This window comes from Strix uralensis, chromosome 4, assembly GCF_047716275.1.
Source record: "Strix uralensis isolate ZFMK-TIS-50842 chromosome 4, bStrUra1, whole genome shotgun sequence".
Lineage (NCBI taxonomy): Eukaryota > Metazoa > Chordata > Aves > Strigiformes > Strigidae > Strix > Strix uralensis.
The window spans coordinates 13630902-13654917 of NC_133975.1; the positions used below are offsets into that span (position 1 = coordinate 13630902).

Sequence of the window (24016 nt, forward strand, 5' to 3'; positions counted from 1 at the left end):
TACCTCCTCCTAGCTCTTCCACTCTAACTGCTACTTCCTTAACTCCAACCAAAATTAAAAACAAAGCTTATTTACACACAAATATGCTGCATGCATGCACAACTTTTTCCTCTGCTTATAATATTACATCCACCCTCTTTTCTTTTGTGTGTCCCATCTGATGTATTAAGTACAGAGTGGCCTGATTTCTATCAAGTCTTGATGTAGCACCGCAATATTTCTCCTATCTTGACACATCTGAGGGAAGAAAAAGGATGATTGCTAAATGGGACATTTGAATGCCTGCAGGTTTCCATTTGTTTGGGCTGAGATTTCTCAGGAAAAAGAACATATAAAATATGCAACGACATCTTCTAGCAGGAATGCCATGCTTTTTACAGACCACAGTCTTGGATGCCTCCAGTGCAATACAAGATTTGACTCTGACAAATTATTCCCTCATGACCAACTGCACTGAAATAACTCCAGATAAAATATTCTGTGGTTTGGGTTTTTTTTTTTTTTTATGTTGAAAACAGAAATTCTCCACAAATTGAAGTAGCACATCCCTCCCGCCCCCCCCCCCCCCCCCCCAATATATATGCTATTAATGAGGTATTCCTGTTTATAGTATTCTGTGTACAGAAGATTTTTGTAGGATTTGTTCTAACAAAGCCTACTAGAAATATATCAACCTGACATCTGGGAAAGCAGTGCCCAGAGTTAGCAGCTGTAGGATCCTTTACTACTTGGCCAGGATTGACCATGCAATTGCCCACTGAAGATACAGTTCAATCTTTATAATCTACCAGCATGACTTGCTGTTAACTAGCACGTGTATTAGTGAATACCACTTCAGTCACAAAAATATGAATTGTAATTATACCACTGTGTAATCTACACAGTATACCCATTATACTACATAGCATAACCACACAGGGAATGAGAAAGATGTACAAGCAAGGAAAATGACTTAGCTGAACACATTTAATTTCCCAAACACATACACAAAAGAAAACAAAAAATAGTTGTCATCATGCTTTACTGCATCCTAGTTACAGTGCTATATACTTCCCCTTTGGGCTTAATGTTGCAGGAAAATGGCTTTAACCGTAGCAGAGCAGACTAGATTAGCATATCAGTAAATATTTACAGCCAAGTATAAAAAATAACCAACAGAAAATATGAAACAACCTTCTTCATCCAATAACTGAATGTGGCAGCTTCTGCAGTGATTTTAGTGAGATGCAATCAGTTAGCATACACAGGCTGTCTAAATGGAAAAACTGACCACCAGTGCAGCTCTTCCAGCATAACTATTTCTCAATAGCTATTCTGGGAGAGCCCTTTTCACCGTTTCCTTTGTTCTTGAACAGTGTCTCCACATGGAAGAAATTATTGAACAGCCGAAGTAAATTAGAACAACTACCACAGCAAAATGTCATTTTTACATAATTCTAGATCTGGAATTATTAATTGACTGAAAAGTCACCTATTTTCCTCTTTTAAACCTATGTATTTCCTCTTTCAGTTTTACATTTCCTGGTCAGAAATACAGTTTTGTAGAGTGTTGCACCAAGCACAATTCATCATTACCATTGCAGTGAAGTGACTGACTTGATTCTCATCTCAGCTATTTTTATGGTGAATAAGTAAATAAGTAGAGATGCCCATAGCATGTGAACAGAATCAGATTTTACAGTTCTACATTGTTTAGAGCTAACAAGAAAAATAGAGAAATGCAACTTTTCTTTTGGACATAAATACATACCAGCTATTAGGAAAGCTAGCTGCTGTCCAAGTTTCCTTTTGCTGCTGCTGAATCAGATTTTCTTAGAATTTGCACTGACTGCAGTTTAACCCCTCAACACAGTCCTCCATAATTAACTTCAACGTGATGCTAATGAAACATTTCTTGTTACCACTGTGCACATTCTTTGGGCCTGAGAAGTACGAAAGTTCATGATATCATAAGAATGGTGTTCCTGCTTCAGGTTACGTGATGAGTTAGTTACTGGCCATGTGGCAGTACAACTTCTGTGGACAGACTAGCTCCAGTTTACCCAGAACACAAGACTGAACATCCAGGACCATGATACTATGAAGCAAAGCCAATCAGTTCTGAACCTTAAGAGACACAATTTAAAATAACTTAGTGCAAAGGAATACAAACCGTACATTCAATTTCAGTTTACAGAAAAGTGGAAACTTTGCAGTTGTTGCCCAAAAGTCAAAGTAGCTGAAACATGAGAGGCATTCCTCTTTGCATGTGGAAACAGAACATAATTTGGCAAATCACTATATTCTGTGATTTGGAAGTCATCTCCGCTAACAATAAAAGCCTTAAGAGAAGACTCTTAAGATCACCACTAATTAGAAAGACAAGTCAAGACTGTAGGACTAAATATGACTTTGTCAGTGCTCCACAGTGAAGCATCATAGAAGCAATCACTTTAAAATGACCCACAGCAAGCACAAAAATGTTCAATATGCTTGCACTGCAACACCAAGGTAATTTTTTGAATTGAACATGTTTCAGAAAAAAAAAAAGAGTTGTAAATAATTAACCAACAAAAATACCTACAACTCAGGCCAACAGTTTAATTAAATTTAGAGTTTATTCCAAAATGAGTATTTCTTTCATTAACAACAGTAGAATGTTTTTCAAGATCATCACTCATATCTTTAAACAAAAATTGGAAGCTATTACATATTCACTCCTGAAACAGAATGCCAGACTTTATTGACCTTGAAAGTATAGAAAGAAAGTCCTTATTTCTTTTGGGTGAACAGTTACTATACAGTATTCTGAGGTCTCTGTGCTGTTGGAAAATCCTGTAAAAACACAAAAACATTGGTAATTTAATAAAGAAGCAGCTTTACTCAAATGCACATATTATTCTATCTCAACAGTTTTAACTCATCCCTTCCTTAAAAGCTGGTGTTTGAGCAGATTCTCCTCCTTAAAGCTATAAGTAGTGTGGAGCCTAAGATGCACCCATTCATAATATTAAAATATACAACAATTCATCTATTTTTCACACACCTTCTCACACAGAAAATGTGAAACAGCTCCCCAGTCATGCACCTTTTCTTCATCATGAATAAACAGCAAGCAAGTACCTAGATGCAGGTCAAGTAGAGCTCTAAATTCTCACCTAGCTCAGCCCAAAACCTCTGCAAGCTTTTTACAAGGCACATACATGGATGTAAGTGACAGTAAGAATGTCCAAGCAACTGACTGGAATGAGAAATGAAATGAGGTCACTCACAGCTGTTGACTTGAGTGTCAGCCCTAACTTGAATCATATCCACACAGTATTTCAAGCTGATTTAAAGTGGGGATTTTTAACTGCACTTGTCTGTTTTTCTGCAGCACAGGCATAAGCTTAGATTAACACAACTCATCAGCATCTTGCAAAATCAATCTGTGTCTCAAATGTGAATTCATAAAGTAGCCATTTCTATCTGAACAAAGATAAAAAGCTTGAAATCTTCCTGGAGTTAGCACTTCTAGGCAAAACAAGCCACCAGAGAAATACAGCAGTCTAGTACTTGCAGGAAATCTGCTAAATGTTACTGCTTGCAGGCTCTGCCAGATGCAAGGTCTGTCATACAGAAGAACAATACATTTTTAAGCTTGCAAATATTTTTATTTTTCTAATTAGATCATCCATCAAGCTTCAACAGTCAACAACAATAGAGACACCAACCACCTTATTCCACCTACCTTTGCTTGGATATTGCGCGGTCTTCCATTTCCACCGCTTCAAAGCGTTTACATCCCAGATGCCTGTGAGTGATCGCTCTTCCACTAGCACCACTGATCCTAATCCCTTTAGCAAAGACTGTGAGTAAAGAAAACACAAGGAACAACCCACAGGTTATTGAAAATAGCATCACACTCACCAGTCAAGTACACAGTTAGACCAGAGTAGAACTTTCATCTCTAGCATTGATCTGTTAAGCAGAGCAGCACAGACTTTAAAAATCTCCTAGGTCATGCAGCGTAAGCGCACCTACAGATTCACCATGCTTCAAACTGAGAAGCTCAGGTGCTGCACCTTCCTCTGTGTTGTAGCAGAATTCAGAGCCTACTAATCTCTCCATTCAAGAGCTGAAACTCACACTGCACTTTTAAAAACAAACCAGAAAACCCTACACCTTGTTCCCCATGTTTCTGTCCTCACAATCAAAATTTCACATTTTAAAAGAATAAACCTCTGCCATGTATCATAAAAGAATCTACGTCTATATGAAAGAGCAAATAAACAAGAAACTGAAAATACACAGTACATGATGGAAATGACCGAAGTTTCAACAACTTGCAGAAATAAAACTACAGAGGAAAAAGTCTGTTTGTTTTCTTTAATCCTGTCCACATTTCATTAACTATAGGTACAACTTGCAATAACTAAAGAAACAGCAAAACAGATTTTCACTCTCTGCACTGATTAAGGTACTGCAGGAAGTGTTACACAACTAAGAGCTCAACAGAGCAGATCTTCATGCTGTGCCTATAGCAACTTCATCTGAAGTAACAGCTCCTGTGTTGCAAAGCTGAGTAAGAGTAAGACCTGCTTTCCTCTGAGGTTAAAGATATACTTAGTATTTTCATATCCATCTTTTGCGGAGTCTCTAGCACACAGGATGTTTCATTCCCGAACCAGTTCTCTTTGGAACAAAACCACCTCAAGTGGTATTCTCTCTCAAAGGATTAAATTTACCTTCAGATTTACCATCACAGGTTGAGACAGCACAGGATCCTCTCCAACCTCATACAAGTGCCTAATTCGTAGCAGGACACGACTGAAGTCTGCATCACCTTGCTTCTGTTTACCTTTAAGATTAAACAAAATGTGAACATTTTCTTACTGTAAAAATAAAACCAATTTTCAGCATTTTTTTTCCCTTAGCTTTATATGCTCATAACTTGAACTTAATTCCATTTTTTTTAAATTAGCAAGAGCACGAACAGCAAGAAATGCCCAGTTCCCACTGTTGACAGCAATGACACTAACAGGCACGATGAACTCATGCAGGAGAAATATCTTACTATTTGAGCAGACTAATCATACAGTACAATTAACTTTTTTGATAGAGGAATGTAACACTTTGAATAAATAAAAGTACTAGCCATAGAATATAAAAAGAAAAGAAAGCCATCTTCTTTTAAGTGTAACGTCCAACCACCCCTTCGAAAGCACCTACCCATGCGGATGCTGTGGACCTGCTCTGCATGATTAGAGCTGTATCTCCACCCTGGAATGCTCAGAGTCTGGAGATGAAGATTAGGTGGGACAGTTACAGGTGAACTGACTGAATTCTGCTGAAGTTGTCCAGGTACCTTTGGTTTATCTCCACCATGCAAAATGAAACAAAGCAAACATCAAACATCCATCACACACACAAGCCTGGCTAGGGTACTGTGGAAGGGTAAAGAGATTTTTGCTTTTTCTGCCAAGGCAGATGCAAAGCAGATGCTATGCTTTCTATTCCAAGGCCTTCTGAGATACAAGGCAGAAAGCAGCACTGATTTTAACTGCTGGAGAAGTATATTAGAGCTTTCCATAAAGCAAATTTCACTGCAGCTTGAAGTTTCTATTCCACTACCAGGCTTCAGTTTCAGTTAATAAGTCAAACAAATGTTTTTAAAGGACTGACTCAAAAATGGTCATTAAGGACCCAGCATTCAGGAAGCTGATATATGGTGCACTAGCTACTTTGCACTAATTCCCTGTGTGGATATTTTGTTCTCATTAGATGTTTTAAAATTTATTCTCCTCTGAAAGTAGAGATAATTACATAACAAGAGAAACATTTCATACACTTGGACAACATCCATGTTTGAAATTAATGCAAAGTAATTAGCAGGCTCTAAATCTGCCTTCTAACTCACTGTATACTAACTTTGCCACACAGGAGGCTTGAAGTCTGCATTTACAAACCTAACAGCATAAACCAGAGCAAAACAAATAAGCCATTCAGATGCTAAAGATAGCACAGGAGATGGAACGAGTTACCTGATAATGCACCAAACATTACTACTGGTCTGTGTTCTAAAGCTAGTCCACTTGTCCGATACAAAATATTCGTGACACTCTTGGCTCCTAAAATAAGCCAAATGACAGGACGAACCACTGAAGAGTCATTCAAAGTGAGATTGTAATTCAGGTCCCACTGAAGGTTGTTCCATAGTCTCCTGTGAAGCATCACCTGTATTGGGAAGATAAATGTCACAATAGTAATCGCCATTATGCTTCACTTATATTATCAGCAGCCATAAAATCATATTCTCCTAGAAAAAGAAGTATTTTTACAAGTTACCTCCACTTGTCCATTTCCTTGACTTGAGACACCATGAGCTCTTTCTGTAAGCAGCATCAGCCTTATCGTATCGTCTTCAATGTAGGCAGTCTGCACCATAGGATAATAGTTCTGAAAACACACAGTAAACCATGCAGTGATAGTATTAACTCAGGTGACAGTACTGGAGAACAAAGACAAGACACAACTGACTCTGGATTACACCTTTGTGCCTACCCGAGCTACTGTGTTATTCACATATGCTTTGAATGGTCTTTTCTGAATCTGATATCCATTGTTGTCAGTGTAGAGGAGCTGTCTAGTGTTCAAATTCGTGCTTGTTCTTAGAACTGCTTCACGATTTAATTCCAAAGGCCCAACGCTGTATTCTTGCTCTATCCTATGGCAAAGCAACTTCCCATCGTAGCCTTCTGGTACTGTATAAATCCTGGTATATACTGCATATATGTAATCCTGAGCGGTAACATTACTATAAAAATGAGAGAAAAGATATGCAGAGTTTATAGCACTTGATCGGTTACGTCAAGACTTGCAAATCATTCATGACATCATCCTACACATAGACAACTTTCTTGCCTGTTTTCTGTATATTTCATGTACATGTACAATTATTTTAAATTTTAATTTAATTTTCAAATGTACAGATATTCAGTTGGAGTAAATGATATCCTACAATTTTCTTTAGTGTTGCAAGCATAAAGAGGACTCTTCATTTGATTATAGAGGCTCTGTTTTTCTCAAAATTAACAAAAAATTTAAAAATAGTTATGACTCCATAAGCAACATATTTACATTCTACAGAGTACAGGTATTTTTTCAATCTGGGCAACATTAATTTTGGTGCAAGAATTCCACTGTTTTCCAAAGGTCCGTCTCAACTACAATCCTTGTACAATGCCATGTAAAGCAAAAGGCTTCAATTAAATAATCAACTTGAAAAAAGGGTGAAGGGGTTAGACACTAATACAATTTTAACACAGAAAAGTAGCTTGTTCATCGGGGGCAGAGTGTCTTTCTGTAGGATTCATTTCTCCTCTCTAATGTACTTGTAAGGAAGATATTCACAGTTATAAAAATGAACCATTATGTCCAAATTCCACCCGTCTAAGAAGGTGTTAGCTGAAATTTTCACTGAACTGTATGGAACCAGGATCCCAACAGAAGCTGCACTATAAAGCAAACCACAGAAGATAACTCTGAACAATCTTTCTTTAAATATGTGCTGTTTATGGGAGTGCTTCCTCAGCACTACATTTAGCAGATGCATGCTAGTACTTTTGTCTAAAACCTAAACAGTACACAGAGCTCACTGTTTAGGAGTAACTATAAAGAATTAATCTCATACATATCTACAGAGAATTAAGCATTCCAGTGAAGTAAAGCTGTAATGGTGTTGTACCTGTAGAAATACTGTCGTATCTCCGTGATCAAGTTTCCAGAAACCAGTTCCAATCCCACTGCTTTTGATACCGAAACAGCTGAAGCATTTGGGGCAAATAAGTAGTTATCTGAAATGGGCCCTTTCATCACATCTCCATTCACATGGTACTCCAGGAACTCCTGGGTCAACTGGATAGTCTGGTTAGTCTCCCTGTGAATCCATAGAAGAGGAAAAATTATATTACTTACAAATACATTTTGTGCTTAATAGATGCAAAGCTGAACTGCAACAGGAATGAGGCTGGGAATGTAAGAAAAAAAAATAATCTGTTTCCTCAAAGCAAGTAATTGATTTTATAAGGTTTAGGAAATGGGGACAGAAGAGCATTAAAGTGCTTCCCGTCAAGACATCTGTCAGTGTGTAAATAAATGAAATTTCTATGTCATTTTATATTTTTGTAAAACAGAAACATGTTAAGACAGAAAGAACATCTACATTAGCTCATTGTTTTGACGTGAGAGTTGCTACAGGATCAAACACTACCCATTGCACAAAAATGCAGTATGTCGCATCATATTAATGAATAATCCGATTCATTTAATTGACTTTGTAGCTAGGTAAATCAGCATGATGCAAGTTCCCATATCTAACACTGGTAATGAATATAATGGCAATATGATACCAAAATTTACACTCACTCGGTACCTACTTTGTGTCCTCCCTTCTCCCCTGAAACTTACAGTTTAGCTATTCATAACTCCGTATCACAGTCTTTGGAAAGTCATACAAAGCCAATTTAAGATGTTATTGCCCTCAGCTACCTACTCTGCTCCTCTTTGGGAGCCTTGCTGGCAAACAGGAAAAATCACTTAGTCTGGCACAGAAATTTAAACTGCCAACTATTTTAGCTGGTGTTAACACAGCAACCTACAAACTGTAATGACTGAGGAGCGAAACATCCAAGTCTTATCTACTACTCCAGTTATAATGCAATTCCAGTGCAGGGGCAGGACCTAGAAGGTGTAACTGTTGCAGCTAAACTTTATAAGGCTTCATAGTTTTTAACCTTTGGTCCCATTCTGACCTGATGCCTTGCTCTTTCCCATTATCCCCAAAGCAAACTTCCTGAAACTCAAACATGCTGGGCTTGCCTGAAGGCTTGTGAATAAAGTGAATAACCCATTTCTTCTACATGCTGAATTGTAGCTTTTGCTGCCTGCCAGAACAGGATGGAGAAAAATGGAATTTGAATTCAGATTTTTGTTCTCCCTCATTGTGGTTCTTATTATTTTCCTCATGGTATCTGGAAACAGTTAGGATCCAGAGGCACTTTGAGGAAGTACTTACTTTAGGGCTCTTGATTAAGGCACATCTGTACTTTTAAAGCTGCTCTTAACTACACTACAGAACAAGTTCTTGCTCTAGGAGGTAAAATTATGAACAAAAACTCAAAGGTGAAAAAGGTCTAGTAATCACTAGGCCAGTGCCAAAGGGGTCAAATTTTCCATCAGTACATAGCTGACAATCTGAATCCTGAGCAGGCAAAACGCAGCACAGATCCACTGAAGCTGAAGGAATTGGGCCAATTCACATCAGCTGAAAAAGACAAACAGCAAACCCCAAATCTCACCTTGATCTTGATTGCTCTTCCATTTTATCTGCCTGATTAAATAGAATTTCCTTAGTTAAATGCTTCCTTTTAAAAAGTTTCGTAGTTTCCTACCATGAAACAGTGATACAGGACTTGCAAAACACTACTGATTAGTAAGAGAAAGCTCTTGCTTTACGTAAGGCTCATTGTATAGCCACAGTGTATGTGCTTACTTATTTTTAATACAAACACACATTCATAACCCTCTTTAGTTCTAAAGCACAATGAGATCCTGCTGATCTACTTCTTAATACTGTGATACGTCATCTCTGACTGCATGGTTAAACAGGGCAACATTACGGAAATAGTATGAAATCACACCTAGACTAGGGTTGATGATGTGAACTGGAGACAAAAAAGAATAATTGTAAACAACATTTTCCTAGTTAAGTTTCAGAATTAAGACACACGATACGGGTAGTTAGGCGTTGGAATGGGCTGCCCAGGGAGGTGGTGGAGTCCCCATCCCTGGAGGTGTTTAAGAGTAGGGTCGACATAGCGCTGAGGGATGTGGTGTAGTTGGGAATGGTCAATGTTAGGTTAATGGTTGGACTGGATGATCTTCAAGGTCTTTTCCAACCTAGACGATTCTGTGATACAGTCCTTGGGCTTACTTTTACAAAAGGTTTTACAGAATCTGAAACATTATTAAAAACAAGCAGGCAATCTCACCTCTCTGTAATGCTGTGCATTAGATTTGTGTTTTGGTCAAACAAGACCTGGTAGCAGTTGTTAACCACAGGAAACAACCGTCGACTTTGTTGATCTGCACGAGTTACGTCTTTTCGCTTGTACTTGACTGATCTTCCAATAAATGCAGACTGTTTACCATTCAGGGGTTTAACACTGTATTTTCTGTAGCTTAGACCACTTATTGCAACTAGAATATAGAGATCATAGGTAGAATGGGACTCCACTGAGCTTTGAACCTACATGTTAACATACAAAACAATGTTCCATTACAGAAAATTAATTAGCAAAGCAACTACATGTCTTGTAAGCCATAAATTCATAAATAAACCACTACTTAAAAATAGGTTTCTAAACATGCCATTCTTATAATTCTCAATTATAATGTCGATCAGTACTACCTTTAATTGGGAGTTTGGTGAACTTGGATTAAGTTTAGCCTTTCTCTGAAGGAAAGAGGGTCACTAAGCAAACTACAAAATTAGATCTTATTTTAATGTGAACATGGAATTATAGATCTTGATTTAAGATCACACTGTTAAATGTCTATATGAGCAGAAATAATCACAAATTAAACTGATCAGTCAAATGACAGAAAAAAGACTGAAACATAAGGGACATGACTAGTGCAAGTATGAGAAAACTCGTGGCAAGAGGAGGAAGCACTCAGACATGCCCTCACCTTTAGCAAGGCACACGGAGAGGGAGGTAGAAGCATGTGGCATACTTTTGAACAGGAAACAGAACACCAGTGTTACTTAACATCAAAATACCTTAATAGTTTTTAATCCTCTTTCAATTACAAGTGTCCTGCCCATTAATGTTACATAATTCAGTAGTACTTTTGGTTTGGGGCAAGAAAATGTGACTAGAGAAATACTGTACAGATTACATGGACGAAGAGGTTAGTTACAACTAATCAGAAATTAAAGCAAGTTGTTTGTACCTTCACACTGTGGACTGGCATATGTCCTGTTACACCGCAGGCCTCTTAACCTTAGTGGTATCAACAGGGACTACTCCCATTTCCTCCCTTCACTATACAACTCGTGGTGCAGAAGGTGGCAGAGCACTGGCCAAGCCTCAGTCCCTCTCAGCCACATACTCACATCAGGGTTCTGAGTTAAAGATTTCTTTCTCTCAGAATGAAGGAGGGTGTGATATGAACGTACTTTTGAACAGTATATACTGGAAGAAAAAGACCCTAAACCACCTTCTCATTACTGGTAAAGAGATTTCATTTAGCCTCAAGTGACTATCCACATGCACATATGGGTAATGTCTAGCAAAATAAAGTACAGACCAACTCTGCAACAGAGAACTTTGTCTTTTTAAAATAAAGAATGACAGCTTGAATTCAGGGCACCCTAAAACCTGAAATAAATGCTTTAAATACATGTGAATTTCCTCCTTGTATCTTACAAGGCTAAAGCCAGCAGGACTTCTGGGAGGTAAGTGGCTGACAGATAAACATGACCATGTGCTAACCCAAGAGACTGATGGCTTCCAGTATGGTCTTACGCCAACAGGCGTATATGCAGGAACAGCAAATAGCTGTTGTGTATCACTACCTGACTAGAGTGCCTTGATGCACAGTGATAGTCATAAGCCACTGATAATAGAAACTCTGTCCAGCTGGCAGAACACGCTATCTGGCATCGCAGGGACAGGGGAGCATCTGGAATTGTGTCACGCCTCTTCAGGTCTTACGTGCAGGAGGCATTCCTACAGGTTTATCAAGCCTTTGATGATGATGCACTCTACAGCAGATGCTCCTGAGAAAGGCTAGTGCTAGCTTTCACTTGAGGTCACCTTCTTCTCTCCCAGGGAACAGCTGGCCTTGTCATGGAGCTTGGCCATGACAGAATGATATGTCATATGGCAGCTGACTGTCCCCAGCTTCTTTTGGGCTTGTAAATAAGACCTACGTTTCTTAAATCTCTTCCCCAAGGCAATCTGTGAACTGTACAAACAGGACTGTCAATTATAGGGCAGGGCTTCAACCAAAAAGGCCTTATTGGAAACAGTGTTTTTTATAGAAAGAAAAGCAAGATAAGAAGTGCCAGGTCACACACAGCAGGCATGCAAAGGACAAACCAAACACAGCAGAAGAGCAGGAAGCCCTTCTGGACATTAAGACAAAACCATTCTAGTTCCAGTTGAGAGAACAGCCAAGCAAAAAGAAAAAAAACTTGAAGAAGGACTAGGAAAATCCCACTTTTAACTAATACCTGTTTTCACTGTAATACTATATATTTCCACACTTTGACAGGAGGTAGGATCAAGCCAGTGAAAACTGACAATTGAAAGAAAAGCAACAGAAAGAAACAAAGTTAAGTACCTGTGCTGGTACAGGATGTCCCAGTTCATCATATACACTCATTGCCAAGTGGCTGACAGAAATTGTGACAAAGGTAGTGACGTTCCATGCCAGTGGATTATAGACAACAACATACTGATCAACATCTGTAGCACCTTTGTGCACACAAACAAAGCTATCAGTCACTAAAATGATCTATTTTTAAAATGTGTTATTAAAAAGTATTTGAGAGATCTGTCTAGGTACAACCATCTTACAAAATTTTAACATAAAACCCCACAGTAAAACTTCATGACCGAAAAAAGGAAAACATTTTAAAGTGCTTCATAAAAGCCTCTTCTGCTTTATTCTTCTATTCTTTACCCAATAAAAAGACACAGTGTATTCAGAAAATAGGACCCAAGTTGTATGTAAATGCATTTAGTGAAAATAAGCAGCTTACCACAACTCATTGTCCTGCAATACTAACTTTATCAGAGTTATACAGAAGATCAGTTGAGAAGCCTGATCTAAAAACAACCCTGCAGAAACCAAATCAGTCTGTTGAGCAGCTCACGGCACTACTTCCATTTGACAGTTTAAAAAGTTTCCAAAGTCAGGATAAAAGGGAATGTACAGTCTTTAGAATAGACTCCTTAAAAATTCCTTTATATTTTTCACACAAGCTGGCAGTACACTACAGCAAGACCATTTCTCAACTGTGACTGTGCTTCTTACTGTGTAATCTTATGTTGCATAGTAAGGTTAGTTTAGTAATGACCCTAATCAGCACCTCTTCCGCCCCTCCGTTATACAGCTGAGGTCTGAATCTGGGAGCAAGGTCTAATATATGCACTGGGGCAGGGCTCTGCCTCACATCAGTTTAAAGATCCTGGTTTCAGATGCTTGAGATCTAAGAGCTCATAAACTCATCTGAGTCTAGCAGGTCTTACAAAGCAAACAGGATTTCCAGCTGTGGTTCACAGAACTTAAGTGGTACATAGTATGTTGATTGTTTTCGAGGAAAACATGATCGCTTTCATAAGGTAGCCTGAAAATTGGAAAAGCTGTGTTAAAATTTACCTGGTATTCCTGAGTCTATATTGTAAACAGAAGAATAGACCTCTCCATTCTTCTTTGCATTGTTCATGTCAAAGATTATGGAAGCCATTAGCTTCTTCACGTTGAGCATTCCATACATCAAGTTATTCATGTACATGTCCTTCACCTTGGGAGACTCTGTGCCTGTTATACCATCATGGTGCTGGACCTTACATTTAAGAGTAGTTTGAAAGGTCACAATGCAACAGGATGACAACTTCAGGTTTGCATTTGCATTAACATGGTCCATTAATCTTCAGACATATAACTTAAAATAATAAGGTATTACAGCTATATTCACAGATTCACATTTTGCTTATTCCAAAATGCTATATTTTGAATGGTCAAAACCAAGATGCACACAGATTTCCCTCTATACATTTTCCTCTTCTAGTATTTAGAAATTACTGAAGTTACATACTTAGAGGAAAAAAAATACAAGTTACCAAAAAACAATGCAGCAAAAATACCGTAACAAGACAGGGTTTTCATTTCCTACTAAGATCTGGTCAATAACTTAGCTGACAAAATATTTATTAACAGCAAAAGCAGTGAGGCCTGTAAGTGGTTAATGGTTATGAGGCTGATCACTTAGCTGCTGAATTCTGAAGAAACAAATCTCTGCTTTCTGTTCTAACTTGCAGAAGTAGAGATTATCAGTAGTTTTCAGTTAGTTCAGTTTTTATTTTATTTTTAAAAAACATTTTGTAAATAAAAAACTTAACATTAAGAAATTTCACGTGCGAAGTTTGAAGCTACATACTCTTTTACCAGCTAAAGAAAACATTTGCCAGTAACCATGTCTTGAACGCATGGCTAAGGGGCTGAAGCCATGTTTCAAGATGGTTTTTTGAAAAATTGCTTTATTTTACTTATGGCTTACTAAAGGGGAAAGTTATTTTTAAAAACATAAATACAACCTCAAGACACTTCAGCTGAAATGTTTAAGCAAAACTTTGCCTTTGGGCAATAACCATTTTTATTCAAATTAAAAAATAAATCAGTCTTTACCTCTGAAACTGCCCATCTAAGGCTCTGAAGTTGCTTTAAGGCTCTACATTTGCAAATAGAACTTGCTGGGTGTTTCAGGACATACTGTGTGAAAAAAGACTCTCCAGCATAAAGCAGTGAACTTGCTCTCCTTGCAATTCCTTTTAATGTGCTCCGAGAAGTATAAAACCCAGTCCATGCTTGAAACGGCTCTGTTAAGAGTTGAACAGATCTAATACATGCCAAAATACCATTTCAGTTATCATTATTTGTTATTTATTAGACTACTACTGTACAGCTTCTTATATGAAACCTGCTGTTGGTTTACACACCAGGCATCAAATGGAATAGTCAGAAGCCCTACAAAGAAACAAGCACAGCCATAAACATGTACTTTGGAAAACTACAATCTTTCCTACAGGCCTAATAATACGAGTGTTGATACAAAGCCATTATTGACTAAATTAACCTGTGTTTGCAGAATTTTCTTCTTTGTGGATCTGCACAAAACAACTTTAGAAGTTTCACTGAAGCATATTTTATTACTCATGAATAAAGAAAGTCGATTATAATCCTTGGTTACTGCTTGATACAAGCTCTCTATATTCCCCCCTTTAGTCAAAGGGATTTATCTTAATTTTCATTTCCTCAAAATGGAGTAGAAACAGTGATGTGATGACTCCAAACTACTGCAGCACTTCAAACTACATCTAAAGATGCCCTCAAGTGGTCAGTGGAAAGTATTTCAACAGTTAATTTGTGCTATGTTCCAATATCCCATAGAGTAAACTAGGAGAAAAAATATTTGTTTTTAAAACTTCCAAATCTCTACTTAGTGGGTTTTCTTTGTTTTGTCTTGTTTTTTTTTTTTTTTTTTTAAATATGCCACCGATAAAGAGTTTTCTCAGAGAGAAGTCACAGAAAGTGCTTTATAAAGTGCATATATGCAACCATAACAATCTGCTAACAGCCCAGGATCAAAGGCAACAATTACAAAACGGGATCTTTTGCTCAAAAACTTCAGGACAAATTATTTTTGGCCTGAAAAATGCTAGGAGTTCAAACAGAATGAATTCCATTTCAGTTTTCAAGGTTACAAGCAGAAGAGTCACATATGCATACTAACACAGTACAATGAATGTAGAGTAGAAAAAGGAAATACTTACCTGGGACTAAAAACTTGAATTTCAAAGGCGTATGTCAGAAATGACACTGAGCCCAATAAGTGACTCATAATAAAACAGCATAGAAGGAATGAGAGAGGATTAATCATCAAGAAGCAAAATAGTATGTGGGAGAAAGCGCACTCAAATCCATACTGCAATTGCAAGGCACAGTAAGCCCTTTGGGGAAGAAATTGCATCTATGTGTGGGCACCCACCTGGAACATTGAAGGTGCTACTATTATGCAAGCTAGTGGCAATCGACTACTGCCTGTAAATTATGCCAAAAGATACAGGTAAGAGCCCAGATGTAAAAGGATATTAGCACTTAAAATTGGCAGTGCATTTATCAGCAAATTGTTAGATATGACATGATCCCTAGAGGGAGGTGAGTGAGGGATCAGTCCATGCAATGATTCACAGGAAGTAATAGTTATTTTTATTAGTTTAAAAGTTAACAGACACATTACAGAATACTGGATGTATAAACTAAATTTGAGTTGTAATAGTCTGAGATACACATCCGCAGTGCCTAACAATGTGATGAAGTAGTGGTAGCTACAATTATATAGAAAGGTATTTTAATGATACCAGTGATATTTTAATGATAATCCAGACAATGAAACAAAATAATGAGTTTAGAAACTGAAAAGTTAGCTGTCTCTTCTCTCTGCATGCTTTGATATGAAGCCTAAAAGGGTAAATTTATTGGGGAAAAAGATTAAAGGGATGTTGGGTATGGCATGCTTTCTTTCATATCTTCCCAGTACTTTTCAGATCTGCTTGAAAAGCTAAGGTAGAGCAGCAAGTAAGAAGCAAGCAAGCAAGCAACGAGCAGCTGCAATGAATTTGTGTCACACCATAGCATGAACTTTCAGAAATACAGGTAGTATTTTTACTTTTTGAAACTTCAGTTACAACACATTTTTTTTTTCCTCAGAACTTAAAACTGCTTTCTTTAATGAAAAAGACTATACTTTCTCTTAGAGCTACAAGGGACTTTAGATGTTCATCTACATCAGTCTTTTGTTTGGACCAGGAACATGCTTGTGAAGTGAATCTACCAGTCGTCCTTACCTAGTATGCTTTGCTTTATATAAAAGATTGGTTTTGGAGCTCACAAACCAGACTCCTGATAGTATGTAACAAGGATTAACAGGCATTCAGTTAATATGAGCAGATTATAGCCAGTTTTCCTGGAGTTACATAGAGTGTGGACATCAAATCCTCAGCACCAACTGCTTCACTTTGACCACTCCTATTCCACTGTACTAACGAAGAGGTACCCTAAGAGCTTTCAGATTGCCTTGGCCCCTCAGTTACCTGCCTGACATTCATAGATTACTCCATGTTGTGTTTCCCATTTCTGCTCTAATCTACGCATAATCCAGTTCTTTTAAACAATAACAATGGGACGTGGCTCTATTTGGCCATGCCTGCATCTGTTTCTAGGTTTCTTTCAGTTTATCAGTTTCTTTTCAGTTCCCTAGATCCTGGAACATTGCATCCTTACTACAGCTCTTTTTTCGGGAGAGGTGTAACACGCACATCTAATGCTGCAGAATACCTGGGAGACTACAGGTTATTTGTGCATGCTAATGTGTGGGAGGCAGAGAAAAGAATGAATTACAAGTTAAATGTCTAAATATGAAACAAATGGTCAACAAATAGAAGCAGAATGAGTCCTAGGATCTCAGCTTTAGAGAGATCAGAAAGGACCTCTCCAATGTCATGAGACACTTTTATTAGTTGTGCTGGTACACCTCTGCGAAGCACCTTTGCTATTACTGCTGTCTGCTAACCAGTTTGTAGTGTGTTATATACTTTGCAGTCCTTTTTTCCTTCATCCATCCATTGAAATATCTTACTGAATTTCAGCCAGGTGGCCTAGGCCTACAGGTTTATCTCATTGCTCACTGTTTTAACTGTAACTGAACCTGATTAGTGCAGCATCTATACATTTCTTCAGGTCATTTAAAAAATCTGGATGACATTACACACATGAATAAACTTTGTGCTTAGCATTCCTTTGCACTCTATTGTTTTTCAAAGACAATAAAACAAAAACCTCAGGTTATCTTCCTTGCCAAGTCTGCCTATTTCTATACTCACTCTTTCAGGGTCTCTTCCTCTACCCATTGCTTCCAACTGTTCCAAAGAAATATTCCAACCTCTACCTTACCATCTTCCTTATACCACTAAGTTGGGATCAGCTTGTCTATTTGATGACATCTGGTAACATAAATAAAATGTTATAAGGAGATGGTGTTTTTCCTCTTACTTTAGTTCTCATTTTCTCAATTTCCCTTTATTAAAATTTTAAATACGTACAGAGGCAGATATTATGCAGCTGTGAACTTAAATACCTGTTGAATATGGTAGAAAGTCTTGAGAGTCTCGAATTTCCCATGTAAGATTTCTGCTATAAACTGCTTGGAAGTAATCACCAACAGTGGCATACTGGACAGTCACTCCAAACTCATCAGAATGCTTGTTAACATAATCCAACAACAGGTCCATGTTGGAGTACTGAACAGATGCATTGAAGAACTGTTTGTCACAGCCCTAAAATGCCAAAAACAGAACAGACAAATGGCTCTGGGTCATGTAATTTAGAAGGATCTCTTTTAACACTAGCCTACCTCAAAGTAGTATTTCTTTTGATCTTGACTACCCATATAAAAGTTACTTGTTAGAAAATGTCAAGAATGGGCAGGGTTATTCACACAGATCAGCTGATAACCAACCAGAATTATGATAGGGAGAAGCTGACACACCAAATTGTGCAAGAGCATGGAATTTCATGGCAGCAATTGGAAAATGCACGCATACGTGCCTGGAAAGATGACCTTTGTTTCTTTTCACACTGCATTTCTTCCACTTAGCAGAAAATAAGGAGGTTCTTATTTTCTGCTCTTAGTGCTTACAGCTCTAGGAAATGCTGCGGACACAACGTGAAACAAAACAATCTGGACAGACATGCCTGTAGTACAAACGTCACACAATGTGTTGCTGATGCCCCATCACGACAGTAGACTATAGTACTTCTGATGCTCATCCAAATAGTTGAAAGGTGATACACTGTGTATTAAAACATCTTTTTTTTTGAGCATGCTTGCACAACTCCTGCCTTTTGTTGAAGGCATCTCAATACAGACTACCTGCATGTACAAACATTTAAAAAAAGACATAACTAATCACACTTTTGTTCAGCTACAATAGCTGAACAGGTAAAAAAGAGTCAGTCAGCTATGGCACCACACGTATTCTTACGGTATCAGTATTACAGTATAGGCACCAATCTGAAGCACAATAACATGTTAAGAAACCTCCACAAAAAAGACCCAGTTGAAGACTTCCAACACTGACACCAGCTTAATGCATCCTTATCTTCCTGTCTCTGTGCTTGAGATAGAAAACATTGCACAAGTCAATCCTGATCTCATTTTCAAAATAAAGATGCTCTCAGCAATTTGCCTTTAAGACTTAGCGGATGCTTGAAGAAATGGCCAAGAAGGCTCTATTTTCTTTGCAAACCCATCTTCCATCCCAATGTTTACCTGATGAGCTCAAGAAGTTTAATCTGATGAGCTGAACTCATTCAACTCATGAATGTGTTGAATCTGATGAGTTCAACTGAACTCAGAGTCAATTACTCTTTCCTCTCTTTCCCAGATATGAGTGCCATCCCCATCCCCTTCCCCTTTACTAGGTGTTTCAAGTAAGGTCACTGTCATATCCTTTATGAATCCTAGTGCAGATTCCTGTCCCTCAGACTTAACAGGGTAAGTCACAGATCAGAAAAGTGGAAATTCTACTTCCAAAACAGAAAAGTTCTGAAATATCCAGAGATCTTCCACACAGCATATAACAGAAACTGGAAAACAACAACTTCAAACTGGAATGAGCTACTAAAACATATCAAACCAAATACCAAAAAGTATGGTAGTCAGTGCAAACCAGACTTACTAAACTACTTCATATTTATAGAGCACTACTTTCAACTCATGATCGAAGAAGACTTCCTCATAAAAAGCAGACACTGCACCACAGAAGGGGATGTGCTGGGCTGGTAGACTCCGCTGACACTGACACAGAACATAGTAGCTGAGGAACACTGTAGCTCTGTAGAACAAGGCTATCCAGGAGAACCTGTTGTAGTTAGTCATCACATCCACCCATTATCTGAACAAAACTTTACAAAGGAATGCTATATATTACTGTACAGTCAGTTCAACCACACAGGCCAAAAACACCTCAAGGATCAGTTCCAGCCCTTAGGACAATTCCATACCCCCTCCTACATCTGCTGCTATGGCCTCTAGAGGGGCAGGTTTGAACTTTTACACTGCCCCACAGCCAAATGCCTCCTCCTGCACAACTAGGTGCTTCAGATCATGAATGAACACTTGTTTGTCCATATAACTCATCACAAAAGTGCCAACAGTCTAGATGTGAGGTCTGACTTTAAATGGGAAAGTGTGTATTTCCTTATTTTTTACCTGAAGGGAAAAAAAAATCCAAGTATTCTAAACTATTTGTAATCACAAAAAAATAGCTAAGCTTAGCTATAGAGGTATCCATGTATCTTATTTATCTCTACTCCTTTACATAGCAGTATGAATGAGTAACATATTACTCATTCTCTATTACTTATTACTTCATTTAAAGCTCATATCACAAGTACACAAATCAGGAAGTCAGAGACTGAAATTTTCTTACATTACTGCAAAACTGCAGGTTTGGATCTAGACATTTGGAATTTATTCTTACTATTTAGAACTCCCTCCTCCCCATTTCAGCAAAACTTTCACTATAGCACTACTACAGAGTATTACATCCCACTTCTCCCCTCAACATCTACAAAAAAACCCCACCTCAATATAAGCAACAGTGTCACAAACATGGGAGAAAAACAAATCAGTGATTCAATGCTGCATCAGTCAGAAAATGTTCTCTTTGCAACAACAGATATTGTGGTGAAATAACCACCTTAAGAACACACATCATCCTTTTAATACTGTGATTATGAGACTTACAGCATCCATGAAAATTAAAAAACAGGCCATACTTTCAGTTTAGGCAAAGTTATTCTTTTCTAAGGACTTAAAAATTGTGAGAGCATATCAGTGCTATGTGTATGTGTAGGATAAAATTAACACAGCATATTGCTGAAAAAAGTGTTTGAATGACCAAGCTGGGATATGCTTATGTTTCTAACTAAAATACAAAGACTGTATAAGAAAATAATTACACATCAGTTACAAAAGACCTTGTCTACCCAATGCGCAATACATTTTCTTGTAATGCTATCATTTTTGCTAACATAAAGTTATGTTGTGCTAAGCAGTTATGTAAAAAGATCATTTAAATCGACAAAACAAGGAGAGAAAAAAAAGGAAGCAATATTGCAATATACAGTTTCACAAGAGGTTATCTTTACAATTTTGTCACATTTCTTTCTATATTAAGTAGGGTAGAAGACTTGGTAGACAGCTGGCAGACTGTACAGGGAAGTTCTAGTTTTAAAAATTATTACTATTCATTACTAATCAGACATTTGGACCCCACTTATCAGAAAAAATGTTGCTGACACGTGGTTTGTACCTGCATTTTTGCAAAGTACCATCTACCTACTGTTCATACTGTAGGTGTACTTGGTATTTCTAAAGCAAATGCTGATCATGCACTTACCCATGGCCACAAAACATCACTTGTTCGGAACCAGGCTGCTCTCTCCTTAATGTTTGCCACCATGGTTTGTGCATACAGATGGATGTTAGTATCTGTAACAGGGAGACTCATGTTTGGATAAACACCATCTTTGGGTGGATCTGGGAAAGCTGCAATTCCATTCCAATAAAATCCTGATCTAAGTAGAAGGAGAAAGCAATAGGCTATAAACAGGATTTATTCAACTGGGAAAAACACATCAAAAGGTGCTGGGATAAAATGCAGACACACAGGGAATAAGGAGGGGGAAAAAAAAAAAAAAATCAGTCTATATTCATTGCTAGTATTTAGGCTTCAGTGTTTATTTGGGAGCAGAGGTAGGGGGAAGGTCTTCCCATTTTATTTTCACACTGTGCAACTGTCCAAGTCCCTGCTGCTTGCTGGCATAGAATAAAGAAATCACAGGACAAAACAGCAAGCTTTGTAACAATGAGGATGTTCCCCCAAGTTGACTCTGTTTATAAAGAGGCTTACTTTACTGAATAAGCCAGTGAGTAAAACAAAGTTTTCAAAAGCTCTCAGATTTTTTTCACAAAGTAAATGGAAAATTTTAGTCCCTTTATACACAGATAATACAGACAATCTCAGCCCAATATAATGCTGAAGTCTCCCACAGAAAATTGATTAGCAAAAGCCAAGTCCATACTGAGCTTCCTAGAGTTTTTAAATCTTAACTTTCCAGGCAGAGAAACAAAGCCCCAGTTCTGCTTTGGACATTTTTTGTTTACAGCAATTATTTGTTTCACATTTTTATTCTATATTTTTTGGATAAGGCTTGACATGATATATACATGTAGATGAAAGCAGTACCTGTGATCTGAGCCTCCTGGTGCTAGAAAACATTATTTTAAAAGTCTGTCAATATTTTGAAGCATTTTAAATGGCTGTCAGTAGTAAGTATCACTTTTAAGCATTCAATTGTTAGGTACTGAGCAAACTTCATGTATTATGGTGGGTAGATGGGGGTGCTTAATAATCCTGACTCAGATCTACAGAGTCTAGACATCTCCTTGACCTACTGCAGGTTGCGAGAAAGCAGTAGAGCACTGCTGAAAGACAACAGTCAAAGAAAATGCTTAAACTCCAACAATATAAACTCTCAGAAGTGATCAATATTTCTGCCTATTTGGGAAATCTTCAGACCTGTTTGAAAAAGGTATTTGTGACGGGGTACAGTAGCTGTACTGATCCATAACATGGGTGAAGATCTCCTGTCTTTCAGATAAGGAAGGAGAGCCCTGCCATACAAACTGAAGCTTCTGGAAAACAAAAAAGGTAAGAAACCATTACCCTTGATGACAAGAGCAGAAATACCATCATTAACAACTCAAGACTTCAGAGCGCCCATATTCCTTTCCATCACTTGTAATACTTCAAGTGCTTTTACTTAAGACCAGCCAATGGCACCCCAAGCAAGGTCACATATGATATATAGGAGGCTATAGTGTTGCCTCTTTCTATTCAAATTGCTGGAGAAGAAGAGGAGGCAGCACACTGCCAGCATACTGCTAAAATTCACATGTAAGCCTAGCTTATCACAGGCATTACACCTCACTTGTTTCAGTGGAAGTTGAACACCACTAAGTTAGGAAAGACCCAGATGTAGTCTGGATTACACTGTAGTCAGTGAGAATCAATGTTTAATCAACTGAAACAGAATTTTTACAGTTTTGGAAGCCTCCAGACTGTCAAGTGCCAGAAGAAAAATTAGATGGGAAAAGATTGTCAAAAGCTCATAAAAGATTTTAGTAAAAAAGGAAGTATCGCAATTTATTGCAAACATAAAGTGGTGGGTCTTGGCTTCACCAAATTCAACAGGAATTCTGAGAGACGCTTGAGTTTCACCCAAGATCCATAAAAACTGCCTAACGCCCAGCTCATACTAGTAAAAGCCCCTGATTTTCACATCATTTAGTGTGTAAAACTGATGACAGATCAGGATCCAACATTGTGATATGAAAAGAAAAACATTTGCTGTGTATGGGACACTATGTGAGAGAAGGCAGAACATGAAACAAAAAATGAATTCAGCAAAAAAATTATTAGCTGCCACCCTAACTGACCTAGTATTATCACTTTTACAGGCACAAATAAATGTTCCAAGCATGACAACCACCATGCCCAAACATATGCACTAGACTAAAACAGTCTATATAAAAATCAACATATCCAAGATTTTCTCAGGGGAAGCTGAAACCTATTCTAGATGCCTCCAGTCCCAACAGTCCTAATTCTGTGTCAACTTACACGTTGCTCAACTGCCCGCATTTCGTGTCTTCTTCAGGCTAGACTATACTTTATTCTTGACCAGAAGTCATGAAGACATTACTTGACCGCATTATGCAGACTCAATATATTTCACCATTACCACATACAATCAGCATGTCACATGTAGAGAAGAAATACCTATATTTTCTTGCACAGATCAGAGAGATGCTTATCTTAATGTCATGGTTTAGATTACTGTAAGTAAAGGCTGACAATGGGTTCCATTTCTATGGGTATTTTTACCTTGTTTTTCTGCATGTCAGCCTTCAGATCATAGTCAATCCGAGAAATAAGATGAGCATTAAAACCAGACAGAGCAAACAGAGTTGGTGTTGTAGCTGAAGCTCCAAAAGGATCAACATGCCAAGAAAACTGAGGCCTGATCCCAAAAGTTTCATACAAAAATCCATGGCCTTCTGCAAAGCAAAATTTGT

The 24016-nt window shown here is 37.9% G+C and overlaps 1 protein-coding gene across 1 annotated transcript in view; it reads right to left on the reverse strand.

The window, feature by feature from the left end:
* Nucleotides 1-2578: 2578 nt before the first annotated feature.
* Nucleotides 2579-24016, reverse strand: part of MAN2B2 (mannosidase alpha class 2B member 2) — a 32318-nt gene continuing 10880 nt past the window's right edge. The window contains exons 4-19 of the mRNA XM_074865700.1: nucleotides 23826-23998; nucleotides 22458-22573; nucleotides 21276-21453; nucleotides 17948-18146; nucleotides 14440-14630; nucleotides 13411-13597; nucleotides 12370-12503; nucleotides 10011-10267; nucleotides 7706-7897; nucleotides 6523-6775; nucleotides 6307-6417; nucleotides 6003-6195; nucleotides 5191-5337; nucleotides 4707-4819; nucleotides 3710-3827; nucleotides 2579-2814 (exon numbers count right to left, since the gene is read on the reverse strand). Of these exons, the coding sequence (XP_074721801.1) occupies nucleotides 2720-2814; nucleotides 3710-3827; nucleotides 4707-4819; nucleotides 5191-5337; nucleotides 6003-6195; nucleotides 6307-6417; nucleotides 6523-6775; nucleotides 7706-7897; nucleotides 10011-10267; nucleotides 12370-12503; nucleotides 13411-13597; nucleotides 14440-14630; nucleotides 17948-18146; nucleotides 21276-21453; nucleotides 22458-22573; nucleotides 23826-23998 (2657 nt within the window). The 3' untranslated portion in view covers nucleotides 2579-2719. The remainder of the gene's footprint in view (nucleotides 2815-3709; nucleotides 3828-4706; nucleotides 4820-5190; nucleotides 5338-6002; nucleotides 6196-6306; nucleotides 6418-6522; nucleotides 6776-7705; nucleotides 7898-10010; nucleotides 10268-12369; nucleotides 12504-13410; nucleotides 13598-14439; nucleotides 14631-17947; nucleotides 18147-21275; nucleotides 21454-22457; nucleotides 22574-23825; nucleotides 23999-24016) is intronic.